This window comes from Musca autumnalis, unplaced genomic scaffold (assembly GCF_047663935.1).
Source record: "Musca autumnalis isolate F117 unplaced genomic scaffold, ASM4766393v1 scaffold_7, whole genome shotgun sequence".
Classification (NCBI taxonomy): domain Eukaryota; kingdom Metazoa; phylum Arthropoda; class Insecta; order Diptera; family Muscidae; genus Musca; species Musca autumnalis.
This window is the reverse complement of record NW_027412310.1, coordinates 1,449,239-1,465,520: the sequence shown is the minus strand read 5'-3', so window position 1 is coordinate 1,465,520 and position 16,282 is coordinate 1,449,239. Positions and strand designations below refer to the sequence as shown.

General features: G+C 38.7%; 3 protein-coding genes across 3 annotated transcripts; 2 read left to right on the top strand and 1 right to left on the bottom strand.

Moving 5' to 3' along the window:
• Positions 1-281: 281 nt before the first annotated feature.
• LOC141388188 (uncharacterized) lies at positions 282-2,306 on the top strand. The gene has a single exon (XM_073958214.1). It carries the CDS (start codon positions 282-284, stop codon positions 2,304-2,306), a length of 2,025 nt encoding a protein of 674 aa, XP_073814315.1.
• Positions 2,307-3,083: 777 nt separating this feature from the next.
• On the top strand, positions 3,084-7,101 carry LOC141388187 (uncharacterized). The gene is made up of 2 exons (XM_073958213.1): positions 3,084-5,384; positions 6,982-7,101. The coding sequence occupies exons 1-2, from the start codon at positions 3,084-3,086 to the stop codon at positions 7,099-7,101; spliced, it is 2,421 nt and encodes an 806-aa protein (XP_073814314.1).
• Positions 7,102-9,675: 2,574 nt separating this feature from the next.
• Positions 9,676-10,287, bottom strand: LOC141388186 (uncharacterized). The gene has a single exon (XM_073958212.1). The coding sequence runs from the start codon at positions 10,285-10,287 to the stop codon at positions 9,676-9,678; it is 612 nt and encodes a 203-aa protein (XP_073814313.1).
• Positions 10,288-16,282: the final 5,995 nt, after the last annotated feature.

The window sequence follows — 16,282 nt, the reverse complement described above, 5'->3', positions numbered from 1 at the left end:
GTATGTTCTGTGGCGTGCAGTAGTCTACGATTTTCCGTGCTCCTTTCTCATTAATGTTCTCTTAATAAAAATAAAATATAATACCCAGTTTCGCAAGTTAATATTTTGAAAAAAACAGAAAGCGAAAAGTGTTTTCTAGAAAAATCAAGTCAATTACAAAACCGACAGAAAGTTGGAAATTCACAATTCGTAATATTCTGATTAGAATATATATCTACAATTGGAAGCTTCAACTAAAGTAGAGAATATTTTGTAAAGTTGGTGTCTTGTTGGTTTTAAAAATGAGTACACATAACGATGTTGCTGGAAAAATTCCGCAAAAATTCATTTTCTTCTCCGATCAAGTTGTCACATTTTGTGCCAACTTCCAACAAACACCTATTGAGGACCATACGGCTTCTAGTTTGCAGGTGGAGTTGGATGACTTAGAAAGACGATGGAAGCAACTTGTTCAAATATATGAAAGTGAAATGACGTCCGAAGACGCCACCTTAACGAAAGACATGAGTGACTCCATTCATTCCAAATTTAACGAATCCTGTAAATCATACAAAGAATGCAAAGCTTCCATTCTTGATCTTATACATATTGAGAAACAGAAACTGGAAAAAGCTCAAACACAGTCTAATGTTTCCAAGAATAACTCAAATGATACAAACTTCTCACTGAAAATACCACCTTGCGACACTGAGATATTCAGTGGAGGCTATGACAAGTGGCCAAGTTTCCGTGATATGTTTTCGGCAATATATTCTACACACTCCCAATTATCTCCCGCTCAAAAAATCTTTCATTTACGAGCAAAAACCAGAGGTGAAGCTAGCCAAATTGTCAAACGGTTTCCATTAACAGATAGTAACTTCGAGTTAGCCTGGGACGCCTTACGTCAGCGGTATGAAAATAAACGCATTCTAATTAATCATCAATTAAGGAAAATTTTTGAAGTTGAACAGGTTAGTTCTGAAAAGGGTAAATCCTTACGAAATTTACAGTATACTATCAATAATTGCCTGTCTGTCCTCCGGACCTACAACATATCTTTCATCTCGTGGGATCCCATCTTGGTATACTGGGTTTCCTCAAAGCTTCCGGAGGAGACATTGACCGCCTGGGAAAATTCACTTTCAAATCATAAGGAAATGCCATCATGGGATCAATTAGATGATTTTATTTCCAAGAGATTAGATATGATAGAGTCCATATATGACATGAGGAAACCATCCAACAACAACCACAGTTCCCACAAAGTCAATATGTACAATGCATCTACTGACACATCTCATAAGGCATGCAAAGCATGTCACCAGGATCATTCTTTAAGATCTTGCTCCAAGTTTCGTGCCTGGTCATATTTACAAAAAAGAACATTTGTTTCTGAAAACAAAATCTGCGAGAACTGTTTGTCATATGGACACACTTCTAAGAAATGTAAAAGTAAATACTTGTGTCAAATCTGCAAGAAACCGCATCACACACTGTTACATTCTGGTGGAGACAATCATTTCCAACCAAATTCGCAAGTTCCAAGATCAGTATCCGCGTCTTATCACATTGAGGCTTTCGACGATGAGTTGCCTACCACATCCGCGGCTGCTTACTCCAATACATTTAATGTTCAAAATAATTTCTCACAATCTGGTCAAAAAACTGTTTTACCTACAGCCTTGGTGGATGTAGAACATCAAGGTATTAGTTTCACTATTAGAGCCTTTATCGACCAGGGATCACAAGAGTCCTTTGTTGCTAGCCGCATTATAAATCGTTTCAAGATTCCGACAACGAAATCACATACGATGATTTCAGGTCTGGGTGGAACGCTTTTAGAAAACTCTTCAAAGACATGCGAAGTAACGTTAAAGTCTAGGAAATCAGATTTCAAGGTGACCGTTTCCGCTATCGTGATCACAAACATGAATCACTTAATGCCCGCTTCCCCAACCGCAATTCAAGACTTTGCTCACCTGAAATCTCTGGAGTTAGCTGATCCTAACTTCTTTAAACCCGCTCCTATTGACTTCCTCATCGGCAGCGATTTACTACCAACAATTATAAAACCTGGACTTGAAAAGAATGTTTCTGGAAATTTGTTGGCCCAAAATACGGAATTTGGGTGGATCCTTAGTGGCAAGCCCGCATCGCAATCTGTCGTTTCATTTGCCTCTTGGACTGCAACAATTGATCCACTTAATAGTCAAATACAAACGTTTTGGGAAATAGAGAATGTTCCCAGCGAGAAACCCATGTCGGCTGAAGACGTGTGGTGTGAGGATTTCTACAAAAATACTGCAGAACTCTCAGTGATCTAACATCTGTTGAAAATTCATCGAAGAAGAAGAAGGAAGAAATAGGAATTGTCAGTTGAAGTGGATTTCGTGGTTAAAAAAAAACACCGGCAAGGGATTAAATGCGAGATAAATAATTAAAAACGAGCGGAAACATTAAAACTTCTTTTGTGATGAAATTGTTCATACAAAAAAAAAAAAATATATGAATAAGTACAATAGTTCATCCCGTGCACAAGTGAAATAATGAAAAGGAGGTTTTACAATTTTTTTTTCCTACAAAAGAAAATACATACAAACATATGTAAGGTGCCTATAGAGAAAGAGGATAAATAACAAAAGAAGAAGAATAGCAGCAATATGACCAAAACATAGAAAACTCACATTAAAAAAGTGTCACAAAAAAGGAAGGAGAGAAAAAAAAAATAAAAAAAAATCAATCTTTGCTTCAAGCTAAAATTAAATTTATAATTGTACCAACAAGTAACAACAATTAGTAATTACCAAATCAAAATAAAGAGTATGTTCTGTGGCGTGCAGTAGTCTACGATTTTCCGTGCTCCTTTCTCATTAATGTTCTCTTAATAAAAATAAAATATAATACCCAGTTTCGCAAGTTAATATTTTGAAAAAAACAGAAAGCGAAAAGTGTTTTCTAGAAAAATCAAGTCAATTACAAAACCGACAGAAAGTTGGAAATTCACAATTCGTAATATTCTGATTAGAATATATATCTACAATTGGAAGCTTCAACTAAAGTAGAGAATATTTTGTAAAGTTGGTGTCTTGTTGGTTTTAAAAATGAGTACACATAACGATGTTGCTGGAAAAATTCCGCAAAAATTCATTTTCTTCTCCGATCAAGTTGTCACATTTTGTGCCAACTTCCAACAAACACCTATTGAGGACCATACGGCTTCTAGTTTGCAGGTGGAGTTGGATGACTTAGAAAGACGATGGAAGCAACTTGTTCAAATATATGAAAGTGAAATGACGTCCGAAGACGCCACCTTAACGAAAGACATGAGTGACTCCATTCATTCCAAATTTAACGAATCCTGTAAATCATACAATGAATGCAAAGCTTCCATTCTTGATCTTATACATATTGAGAAACAGAAACTGGAAAAAGCTCAAACACAGTCTAATGTTTCCAAGAATAACTCAAATGATACAAACTTCTCACTGAAAATACCACCTTGCGACACTGAGATATTCAGTGGAGGCTATGACAAGTGGCCAAGTTTCCGTGATATGTTTTCGGCAATATATTCTACACACTCCCAATTATCTCCCGCTCAAAAAATCTTTCATTTACGAGCAAAAACCAGAGGTGAAGCTAGCCAAATTGTCAAACGGTTTCCATTAACAGATAGTAACTTCGAGTTAGCCTGGGACGCCTTACGTCAGCGGTATGAAAATAAACGCATTCTAATTAATCATCAATTAAGGAAAATTTTTGAAGTTGAACAGGTTAGTTCTGAAAAGGGTAAATCCTTACGAAATTTACAGTATACTATCAATAATTGCCTGTCTGTCCTCCGGACCTACAACATATCTTTCATCTCGTGGGATCCCATCTTGGTATACTGGGTATCCTCAAAGCTTCCGGAGGAGACATTGACCGCCTGGGAAAATTCACTTTCAAATCATAAGGAAATGCCATCATGGGATCAATTAGATGATTTTATTTCCAAGAGATTAGATATGATAGAGTCCATATATGACATGAGGAAACCATCCAACAACAACCACAGTTCCCACAAAGTCAATATGTACAATGCATCTACTGACACATCTCATAAGGCATGCAAAGCATGTCACCAGGATCATTCTTTAAGATCTTGCTCCAAGTTTCGTGCCTGGTCATATTTACAAAAAAGAACATTTGTTTCTGAAAACAAAATCTGCGAGAACTGTTTGTCATATGGACACACTTCTAAGAAATGTAAAAGTAAATACTTGTGTCAAATCTGCAAGAAACCGCATCACACACTGTTACATTCTGGTGGAGACAATCATTTCCAACCAAATTCGCAAGTTCCAAGATCAGTATCCGCGTCTTATCACATTGAGGCTTTCGACGATGAGTTGCCTACCACATCCGCGGCTGCTTACTCCAATACATTTAATGTTCAAAATAATTTCTCACAATCTGGTCAAAAAACTGTTTTACCTACAGCCTTGGTGGATGTAGAACATCAAGGTATTAGTTTCACTATTAGAGCCTTTATCGACCAGGGATCACAAGAGTCCTTTGTTGCTAGCCGCATTATAAATCGTTTCAAGATTCCGACAACGAAATCACATACGATGATTTCAGGTCTGGGTGGAACGCTTTTAGAAAATTCTTCAAAGACATGCGAAGTAACGTTAAAGTCTAGGAAATCAGATTTCAAGGTGACCGTTTCCGCTATCGTGATCACAAACATGAATCACTTAATGTCCGTTTCCCCAACCGCAATTCAAGACTTTGCTCACCTGAAATCTCTGGAGTTAGCTGATCCTAACTTCTTTAAACCCGCTCCTATTGACTTCCTCATCGGCAGCGATTTACTACCAACAATTATAAAACCTGGACTTGAAAAGAATGTTTCTGGAAATTTGTTGGCCCAAAATACGGAATTTGGGTGGATCCTTAGTGGCAAGCCCGCATCGCAATCTGTCGTTTCATTTGCCTCTTGGACTGCAACAATTGATCCACTTAATAGTCAAATACAAACGTTTTGGGAAATAGAGAATGTTCCCAGCGAGAAACCCATGTCGGCTGAAGACGTGTGGTGTGAGGATTTCTACAAAAATACTGTGAACCGTAGATCTGATGGTAGATACATAGTAAAGCTTCCGTTTAAACAACACATAACCCCTGATATGTATCTCGGATCCTCAAGACGTGCTGCTCTGGGTCAATTTCTAAGGATGGAAAAAACCCTTGAGCGAAATCCCGAGCTAGCCGCCGAATACAATAAGGTTCTTTCCGAATATGTATCGCTTGGTCACATGAAGCAAACTTCGAGTGTAGAAATAGTTGACAACGAACACTTCTTATCCTATTACCTGCCACAACATGCCATAGTTAAGCCTGAAAGAATGTCAACAAAGGTCAGAGTCGTTTTTAACGCATCCAAGAGAACTGAAAACGGTCTCTCGCTAAATGACATCCTTTACACGGGCCCCACCTTACAAAATGACTTAATGAACGTCGTATTAAAATGGAGACTTTTCAAATACGTATTTAATGGCGACATACAAAAAATGTACCGCCAAATTCTTGTGCATAAAGATGACCAACAATTCCAAAGGATTCTGTTTCGAAACTCTCCAGAGGAGAAAATTCATGACTATTGCTTGCAAACTGTTACATTTGGAGTAAACTGTGCCCCATACTTGGCTATACGTAATCTGCTACAACTCAGTGAAGATAGTGAAGTGTCACATCCAACTGCATCTTACATTCTAAAAAGTCACATTTACGTGGATGACATTCTTTCCGGAGCCCATTCGTTAACCGAAGCAAGATCTCATCTTCATGAGGTAATAGAATTACTTAATTCGGGCGGCTTTCCACTAAAGAAGATAACTTCAAATCATCCACAGATTCTACAAAATCTCCCCCCCCCCCCCCCCCGAGGATCTTCTTAGCGAAGAATTTCTACAAATTGAGGATGTCAGCGAAACGAAAACATTAGGAATTCAATGGAATGCACTAAAGGACTATTTCTTTTACAAAGTGTCACATATAGAGTTACCAACTGTTTCGATTACAAAACGAAAAGTTTTGTCTATAGTAGCAAAGTTATTCGACCCGGCAGGGTGGTTAACTCCAATTATAGTGGTTGCAAAAGTCTTGATGCAACAATTATGGATCGATGGAACCAATTGGGATGAGAAGATTAAGTCACATTCCTTTGAAAGATGGAATTCCTTTATTTCGAACTTTTCCGGTATACAGAACATAAAAATTCCTCGTTGGATTTACTACTCTCCTGAAAACAAAACTCAAATACACGGCTTCTGTGATGCTTCAGAGAAAGCATACTGCGCATGTATATACATCCGATCCACTTCTGCACAAAACGTTACATACACTAATCTACTTGTTTCAAAAAGTAAAGTAGCACCACTTAAAACTGTAAGCCTGTCCAGACTTGAGCTGTGTGGAGCAGCAATGTTGTCAAAGTTGGTAAAAAATGTCATTTTAAAATCTAAATGTTGCGAATCATGAAGTCCATTTATGGACTGATTCCACTATTACACTGGCATGGATCAGTAAACCACCTTACCATTGGAAAACATTTGTAGCCAACAAAGTTTCGGAAATTCTAGATAATGTCGGCAATGCTAATTGGAGACATATTTCAACCGTCGATAATCCAGCTGACCTTGGTACTCGTGGATGTACTGCCACCGAATTAAAATCCAGCAATTTGTGGTGGCATGGACCAAAATGGTTATCCGAAGACCCCCAACATTGGCCAAAACAATGCAAATTTCAAAAAGTTGTCCATGAGCAAAAGATAATTGCACTCCATACCCAAGTAAGTGGAGGCTCACTACTTGAACGTTTTTCTTCCTGGGATAGAGCATTACGGGTGTTTGCATATGTGTTCCGATTTATACACGGATGCAAAAGGATTCAAGCTGGTGGTCTGCGGAAAAACGTTTTATTAGCCCCTGAAATTTCATTTGTCAAATACAGATTCATAAGACTAGCACAGATGTCTCACTACGCCTGGGAATACGAGGCCCTGGGGTCCAACCAACCGATTCCCAAAAGGAGCCGATTACTTACCTTGAATCCATTCTTAGACAAGCATAAAATACTTCGCGTGAATGGCCGACTTGCCAATGTTGATGGCAGTTACAATGAGCGTCACCCAATAATTCTACCAGAAAAATCGATATTCTGTAAATTGTTCATAGAATTTATACATCAACTTCTATTACATGCAGAACATCAAATAATGCTAAGGGATATCCGCCAAGAATTTTTCGTAATCCGACTAAAAAGTGCAGTTCGCCATTGTATCCGCAAATGTCATAAATGCACCATTTACAAACACCGCACATCACATCAAATCATGGCCGCACTACCGCCGGAACGATGCACCTTTTCACTGCCCTTTACGAACACCGGTCTTGATTTCGCTGGCCCTTTTGACCTCAAAACTTCCAATCTTCGCAACGCTAAGCTTCAAAAGGGTTATGCAGCAATATTTGTCTGTTTCTCTACTCGAGCAGTTCATTTGGAGGTTTGCTCAGAACTGACCTCTGAAGCATTTCTCGTAACATTTAGTCGATTTGTTGGACGAAGAGGCCTTCCAAATCAACTCTTTTCCGACAACGGTACCAATTTTGTCGGAGCCAGTCGCATATTGTCCCAAGAGTACAAAAAGTTCTTGAAGTCAGCTGAACAAAACCTTGTCACCAAATACAACTTACACGGCTTCACCTGGCATTTCATCCCGCCCCATGCCCCACATATGGGTGGACTTTGGGAAGCGGCAGTCAAGAGCATGAAAGCCCATTTGCTGAAGACTGCTGGAAACAATAAATACACCTATGAAGAGTTTTCGACATTGCTAGTTAGAATCGAAAGCATTTTAAATTCCAGACCTCTCTCTCCTCTAACGGATGAACCAAATGAGCTCGTACCTCTAACTCCTGGTCACCTGTTACGCGGTGCACCTCTTGTTGCTATACCTGAGCCGTCCTCCGACAATTTGTCTCTAATGAATAGGTGGAAACGCTTAAAAACAATACAGCTTCATTTTGCCAGACGTTGGAAAAGCGAATATGTTTCCGAATTACAACGCAGATATAAATGGAAACGAGTTCAACGAGATTTAGCTCCAGATGATTTTGTTGTTATCAAAGATGATAATCTTCCTCCTACTGAGTGGCGACTTGGACGAGTAATAAAAATTTTCAAGGGAAAAGATTCCAAAGTTCGTGTGGCAGAAATTCGCACGCAAAACGGAATCATTGTTCGCCCTCTAGTAAAACTCTGTATCCTCCCCAACTGTTAGTTTTAACCGTTATGCTCACATTTTATATAATCTTACGTTTCACAATCCTTCTAGCGTACCAAAGTGCCGCATATGTCAAGAACGGCACTTTATAAAATACTGTCCTACCTTTTCAAAAATGACGGTCCAGAAAAGACGATCAGAGGCCCAGCAGAAAGGATTCTGCTTCAACTGTCTGTGTACCGCCCACACTCGGGAGTTGTGCCCGAGTCGCAAAACCTGTATGGTGTGTGACAAGAACCACCATACAATGCTTCATATGGACGCAAAAAATCACACAACCTCTTTTAAGCCCATCGTATCTCGTCGTTCACCATCACCAAATCGTAGCCCCGATCACACCAGCACTAAAGCGAGACAGAATCAGTCCAACAAGCGTCAAAACAGAACTCCCGCTAACAAGCCGAAGCCATCTTCCTCCGCAGTTGCGCAACGACGTCGATCCAACGTGAGCGAAAGACTGAGCTGCCGTGCAAAAAGACACATCTTCTTACCAACTGCCCTGGCAAAGGTAATAACCACAGAAGGATGTGATAAAGTACGGCTGTTACTAAACTCAGGAGCAACCCAAACACTCATCTCCATGAACTTAGTAGAAAGGATCGAATTACCAGTCACCCAGAGAGGAGGAAAAACTTTTGCCACGCTCAACCTTCAGTCCTTTCATGATCACACGGTGAAAATTCAAATCACGGGAGAAGTAAAGAAACAACTCTCACCCATCTTGGCAGAACCAACCACTGAGAAGACATTACAATCCATCTACAACCACTTGACGGATCTAGCAGATCCGCATTTTTACAACCCAAAAAATATTGAACTCCTCCTGGCTAACGACTTCATTCCTAAGATCCTCAGGGCAGGATTAATTCAAACGTCGTCTAGTACCCCAATCGCACAAAGCACGGTCTTCGGTTGGGTTATATCCGGAGCCTGCGATTACTAAGTTGCGTCAACGCAAGGGAGGCCGCCATGTTGAAGCGACTTCAACAACTAGCATTAAGAATTTGAATTATCATAAATGAACTATTTTTTGAATTACAACTGAAACTTGTCCTAAACGATCTGGTAGCCTCAAATAATAAAGCTTTTCCTCAACTCTGAGAGGCTACCATTTCATACCTTTGCTGTCATTTTTCTTTTGCTGAATTGTAACCAAAAAATTTATGCAAATGGCTGCATTTTTTTTCAACTCACTTGAATAAATAAGGCCTCGTCATCAAGACGAAATATTTACAATAAAATAAAACCTTATTTTGTCTGCAACAAAATAAATCGATATCTACCGTTTTTCATTTGCTTCTACTGTTTGCAATTTCTGAAGGAGTTTGCCACCGCTTCTTTTCTCTAAACGCTACAGTCCGCTAAACGGCTAACTCTTCCAAAATTGTACATATTGTATTTAGGAGTGTAATGCCTCTCCAATTATTACTGTCTGTCAGATCACCTTTTTTGGGCAGTTTAATTATAGCTCCTCTAGTCCATTCTATCGACAGCCGTTCTCTGTGCCACATCTCCAATAAAAAGGGGTGAATAATGGATGCAGATGCTGTGGGATCTACTTGCAATAGCTCCGCTGGTAAACCATCTTCTCCAGGCGATTTGTTTCTTTTCAGGGCCGTTACAGCATTAACAATTTCTTCCATTGATGGGGGTTCCTCGTTGATATTATGTGTATTTTCATTTCTAATGTGTTGAATTTCGTCGGCGTTGTCATCTGTGCTGCTAATTTGTTCGAAGTGCCGTTTCCATATGTGGGTTTGCTTTTCCGTGTCAGTTATTAGTTCTCTGTTTTCATCTTTAATTCCTCTATTGCTTTTAAGTTTACAGTTTGTTAATTTTCCGACTATCTCAAAAAGTTTGCGCATGTTGTTCGCGCCAGCCGCATTCTCTGCGTCGGTTGCAATCGATTCTAGGTAACGTCTTTTATCATTTCTAGCGGCTCGTTTAACAGCCTTGGCTGTATCTTTGTACATTATACTTTGTCGTGGATCGTTTAACATCTGTTGTTTAAGTTGGTTTCTCCCCTCTATAAGGTTCCATGTTTCATCTGTGATCCACACCTTCCTCTCAGTATTCCTTCGGTATCCTATTGTTTTTTCTGCGATTTCTCTGAATTCGCTGCATACATCTTCCCAGTTCTGATTATTGCTCACTACCAATTTCTCCCTTATGCGGTCGCCTACTTCTTTTCTTTTATCCTCATTTTTGAGCTTGCTAACGTCGATATGTTTCCTTTGCCGCCGGATGTTTGCGTCTCTATAATTCTTTTTCAATTTTATTTTAATTGTGGCTACGATCAGCTCATGATCGCTGTCAATATCTGCACCTCTTTTTGTGCGCACATCCAGAAGTGAGCTTTGCCAACGCTGATGAATACATATGTGGTCAATCTGGTTCTTGATATTACCATTGGGGGATGTCCAGGTATATTTGTGTATTTCTTTGTGGGGAAAAATGGACCCACCAATGACCATGCTAAATGTTTGACACAAATTTATTAAGCGTTCACCATTATCATTTCTTTCTCCCATTCTATGTTTCCCCATTATATTGTTTAGTCCTCTGTTGTCGTTTCCTATCTTGGCATTGAAGTCGCCAGAGAGTACTAAAATATCTCTTGACGGTACTTTGTTCATGGTCGAGACTAGCCTGTCATAAAATTCTTCTTTCACATTTTCTTCAGCATCTTCTGTTGGAGCGTAGCATTGTATTATGCAAAGTTGTTTTTTCAGTCTCGTTTGTAGACGCGCTAATATTATTCGGTCGCTTAACGCTTCCCATGATTTCAGAGAACTTTTTATATTTTTTGATAGTATAATGGCTACTCCGCTTTCGTGTTTTGTCTCTTTTCCACTATACAAGATTAAGTTGCCGTTTGCAGTTTGATATTTATCACTTTTGCACCATCGCATTTCACTAACTCCTAGTATTTCAATTTGATATTTTTGCATTTCGGATTCCACTTGCGCCAATCTTGATGCCTCTCTTAACGTTCTAACATTCCATTGAGCAATTCGTGTCCTTTTCCGTGTGCCAATTGTCGTCATAGAGTGATATGTTGTTTCTTCTTCATTTGTAGAAATTTCGTAAATCGTTTTGTTTCGGATAAATGGGTGATTAGTCCATAGTATCCTATGATGGTAGTGGGGCTGCCACTTCAAAGCATCCACCCGTGCTTTTTTTCACGAACCGCTACAAGACCGACATTCGCTTTTTCGCTGTACAGATACCGCTTCAGTGGTTCCCACCACGCCACCTGCTTTCCAAAGACAGCCATACCAGTTGTTTCAACATTTGCCTATCTGAGGAACCAAGGAACCAGCTGCCGTTCCTTGGGCTAGATTTTGGTCACCCCCGGGTATTTTATTTCCCCGGTACCCTTCTTATTTGGTAAGAATAAGATGAGCGTCCCCAATTCGCCAATGGGAGGGTCCCGATGGAGGTTCTAGCTAACCAAAGATGGAGGTTCTAGCTAACCCCACAACATTTAATTTCATTTCACCGATTCCCGATATTTCGCTCGTTTGCCCATTTGCCAAACATAGTGTTTTCTTTATTTTTGATCTCTTGTCATCCACTTATCATCCTTTACTACAACATTCGATTTTTTGCCATCCACATAATCCCATAAGTCTACCATGATTAAAATTGCGTTCATTTGCAGTTTTCCACGTATCATAATTGTGGGCGCTCAGTGGCTCAATTCTAACTGCATTACTTGCCATAGTATTTAAAATTTAAAAGTAACGGTCGCTGCTAGAATGGTTCCTAAGTTCTCTTGGGATGTAATAAACTTGGCTACACTTTTGTTTGCATGTAGATATTAATCATATGGTGTTTACATTTACCCAAAAATGTATTACTAAGTTTATTAATTTTCTGAAGCAAATTTTAAATTGAGTGGAGTGAGAAAAAAATTGTATAAAATGTATATCGATATTTTTTGCTGTATGCGTAGTAAAAAGTGAGTACTTCAAATATATAAAGGTCCCAGCTGCAGAGGTTTGCAGACGAATGTATCATTTCTCTTTTTCAGCAACCACCTTACTGAGAGGATACCCCTTTTTTACAAATCGCTTTGCGGTGTTGGCTATAGCACGAAAACAAATGAACCGGTCATCATATACTTTTGTGGGCTTATTAAGTACCTAATAATCTTGCTTTAAAACGAGAGAATTTTAAAAATATCAATTTTTAAAAAAACTGTGAACAGCAAAAATCAAAATTCGATTTTTTACAAAAAATTGAAAAAGTGCTCACAAACAATATGAAGACTAAACACCAAATTTCAGTCATATCGGGTGGATATCGAAAATGAGGAGGCACGGTTCTATGGGGCTATAGGTAGACAAGGACCCATACCAACGGAGACTTAATACCAATTTTCAGCCAATTAGGTGTGATTATCAGGCTAAAACCTCCAAAATACCGAAATCTGGAGGTACCGTCCTATGGGGGCTATAGGAAAGCGTGGACCTATGCAGACAAATTTCAAGGTGAAGGTATAATGCCCCTACGAAGACTAAATACCAAAATTTAAATCTTCAAAATACCGATAATCGGGAGGTACCGTTGTATGGGGGCTATATCAACCGTGGACCTAAGCCCACAATTCTGCGTTGGAATGTTTCAAAATATCGAAAATCGGGAGGTACAGTTCTATGGCGTATATATCAAAACGTCGACCGACCAACCCAATTTTTTTGATGCACCTACGACAACTCCTTCTATTTTTGGCCACAGTTAATATGAACTCGCGACATTGTGCGACGAGAGAATTCAGAAATGAAAATCAAAGGTGGTAATTTTAGAAATATTGATAACACAATGAGCATAAAAACTCCTCAGTTTGATGGAACTACATCATTGCTGCCGTCAAACTTCAGTTTTGCACTGTGGCTTCCAGAAGTTAGAGCCACCGGTAAATTTTAATAAGCGAAGAAATGCAAAAAGCCAAACAAAAAGTATACTGCTGCCAAGTGACAAAACAACAAGTGAAGAACAAACATCATATAACAGTGAGATAAAAAGAAACAAGTAAAACATAAAGATTTTTAAAGAGAACAATTAGTACAAAACAAGTTAAACACAAAGTACATATGTACAAGTAAGAACGGAGTTAAGTTCGGACGGGCCGAACTTGTTATACCCACCACCACGTATGCATGGAAGTAAAATTGAACAATTAGTTTCCCTTCGTTTACGCAGAAGACTAAATACCAAATTTCAGCAATTTCGGAAAATCTTTGGAAGCTGTATCAAAACATCGATCTATACCTACACACTTCTGGCGGAAAATTTTTAGACTCAAAGAAGACTAAATACCAATTTTCCTATATTTCGGTAAAATTATGCTAAAACCTTCATAATACCGACAATTAAGAGGAACGCTTCTATAGGGATATAGGAAGACGTACACCTATACTAATAATTTTCTTCTGGAATGTTTTATAACCCCATGGAAGACTAAATAACAAATTTCAGTCTTTCGGTGGGATATTGACGTCACAACATTCACAAATACGAAAATCGGGAGGAACCGTAGTGGCTATATGTAAGCGTGGGCCTATACCGACGAAGTTCAGCCATTTCGGTGGGTTGTTGTGGCCAGAACCTTCAAAATACAGAAAATCGGGGGCTAAATGCAGGCTTGGACCTGTACCGACAAATTTCGGGGGAAAATTTTATATCACCATTTCGTTTGGCTATTGTGGCCACTATCTTCAAAATACCGAAAACCGGGAGGTACCCTTCTACGTGGGCTATTTGCAGGCGTGGACCTGTACCGACGAATTTATGGGGGAAAGTTTTATATCACCAACGAAGACTATTTACCAAATTTCAGCTATTTCGGGGGAATATTGAGGTCACAACCTTCAAAATACCGAAAATCGGGAGGTACCGTTCTATGCGGGCTATATTAAGGCGTGGAAATATACCGACAAATTCCATATGGACTGTTTTGTACCCTCGAAGAACACTAAATACAAAATTTCAGCCATTTCGATGGATTATTGTGGCCTCAACCTACAAAATACCGAAAATCGGGAGGTTCCTTTCTATGGGGGCTATATGAAGGCGTGGACCTATACCGACAAATTTCATATCGAAAGTTCTGTACCTCCAAAGAAGACAAAATACCAAATTTTAGCCATTTCGGTGTGATAATGATGCCAAAACCTTCAAAACACCGAAAATCGGGAGGTACCGTTCTATGGGGGTTATATTAAGGCATGGACCTGTACCGACAAATTTCTAGAGGAAACGAAGACTAAATACGAAATTTCAGCCATATCGGTGGATTATTGTGGCCACAACCTTAAAAATACCGAAAATCCGGAAGTACCGTTCTATGGGGGCTATATGAAGGCGTGGACCTATATCGACAAATTTCTGGGGGAAAGTTTTGTACCCCCAACGAAGACTCAATACCAAATTTCAGCCATTTCGGAGTGATAATGAGGCTAAAACCTTAAAAATGCCGAAAATCGGGTGGTAGCGTTCTGTGGTGGCTACATCAAAACGTGGACCGATATAGCCCATTTGCAATACCAAACACCCTGGGAGTTAAAGAAACTTCTACACAAAATTACAAAGCTCTATCTTAAAAACTGCGAGCTGAATCTTGATTTCAACAGAGGGACGGGCGGACGGACAGACGGACATGGTTATATCGACTTAGAATATATATGGGAAATGTTGCCAATTATTTCATATTCCATTTCCAAAAAATTGAATTTTTTATTTTCGCGCTACATTAACGATTTTTGGTACATAGGTTAAGAAAAAATTCCCCAGTACAAATCCGCTCGCGAGCAAATTTTTGTTGTTGCGGACAAATGTTATCGCGGTTTTACTTCTGCTTTTAAGAAAAAATTATTATAAAAACGATAATTATTTTATTGAGCACAATTGTCACTAAAAAGTTTTCACGAAGTGACGTCATTAAGTAGATTGCATAATATTTGTAAAATGTTATTCAGCATTCGCGGAATTTACAAAAAATTGACAAAATTTTTAATGTAATCCGAATTTTTTGAAAATATAGGTCCATTTACCCGTCAAAAATTACAAAAAGGTAACAGTTTTAGAGAAAAACTTTACGGGGAATCGAATGAGACCAAACTTGTAATCATCGGCATAGTAGTTAGGCTATTATAGCCAAAATAAGCACATATTTGTGTAACAAAAATCAAATTTTGGTTTGGAATAATAGTTTTCACATGCATTCTAGAGTTGAAAATATTGGAAAAAATTCTATAGGAGTACTTCTTTTATTTTTCTTGAAACTCCCAAGGAAATGGGCGGATTTTGCTTTATCTACATTCACATAGAAGGTTTCCCATTGAGGAAAGTTATCGGGTTGTTGAAATAAACCATTAGACTTCTTACACGGAAATAGAGTTCAAATAAACCGCTTTAACTTATATGCATTACTAAAATATGTGTAAATCGCGTAATTATCAAAATCGTTTTATCCGCATGTGATTTTCATGTACAGCAAGATCATATCTTTTAATTTGTATATATTTTTCGAAATATAATTTGGACGCTAAGATGTAGCATCGGCTGCATCTTAGCATTAAAAACCCTATAAAACATCGCTTATTTGCGCAAAGTTCATACAATTTCGTTCCGCAACCGGTTTTAGTGTCACCATGAAAATCTGCATCGATATATACCTATTTCAAGGCAATCAGTCAAGAACCGTGGATGTAGCTTCGCACACTATTTTTGGGATAAAATGAATGTAGTTCCCTTGTCAGTGAAGTTTTTAAATCTCTGTTTCCGCAAAAAGGAAGATGCTGCACTAGTTTTTTCATAGTAGTGCAAGCGGCCGACAGAATACGCGATAAAATGCGCGATATTTTCAAAAACAATATTAGGTGATTTTCCTACCTTGGAATTTCTCCTATCTCGCGTTTTAGTAGATGGATTTTAACTAATAATGATTTATTAAATCCGCAA

Bases quoted from the DNA above. Each gene is read 5' to 3' on its own strand.
- LOC141388188 (XM_073958214.1), top strand. From the start codon at position 282: ATGAGTACACATAACGATGTTGCTGGAAAAATTCCGCAAAAATTCATT.
- LOC141388187 (XM_073958213.1), top strand. From the start codon at position 3,084: ATGAGTACACATAACGATGTTGCTGGAAAAATTCCGCAAAAATTCATT. The intron at 5,385-6,981 runs GTCAGAGTCGTT...TGTCAAATACAG, and splicing joins CTGAAAGAATGTCAACAAAG to ATTCATAAGACTAGCACAGA.
- LOC141388186 (XM_073958212.1), bottom strand. From the start codon at position 10,287: ATGTACAAAGATACAGCCAAGGCTGTTAAACGAGCCGCTAGAAATGAT.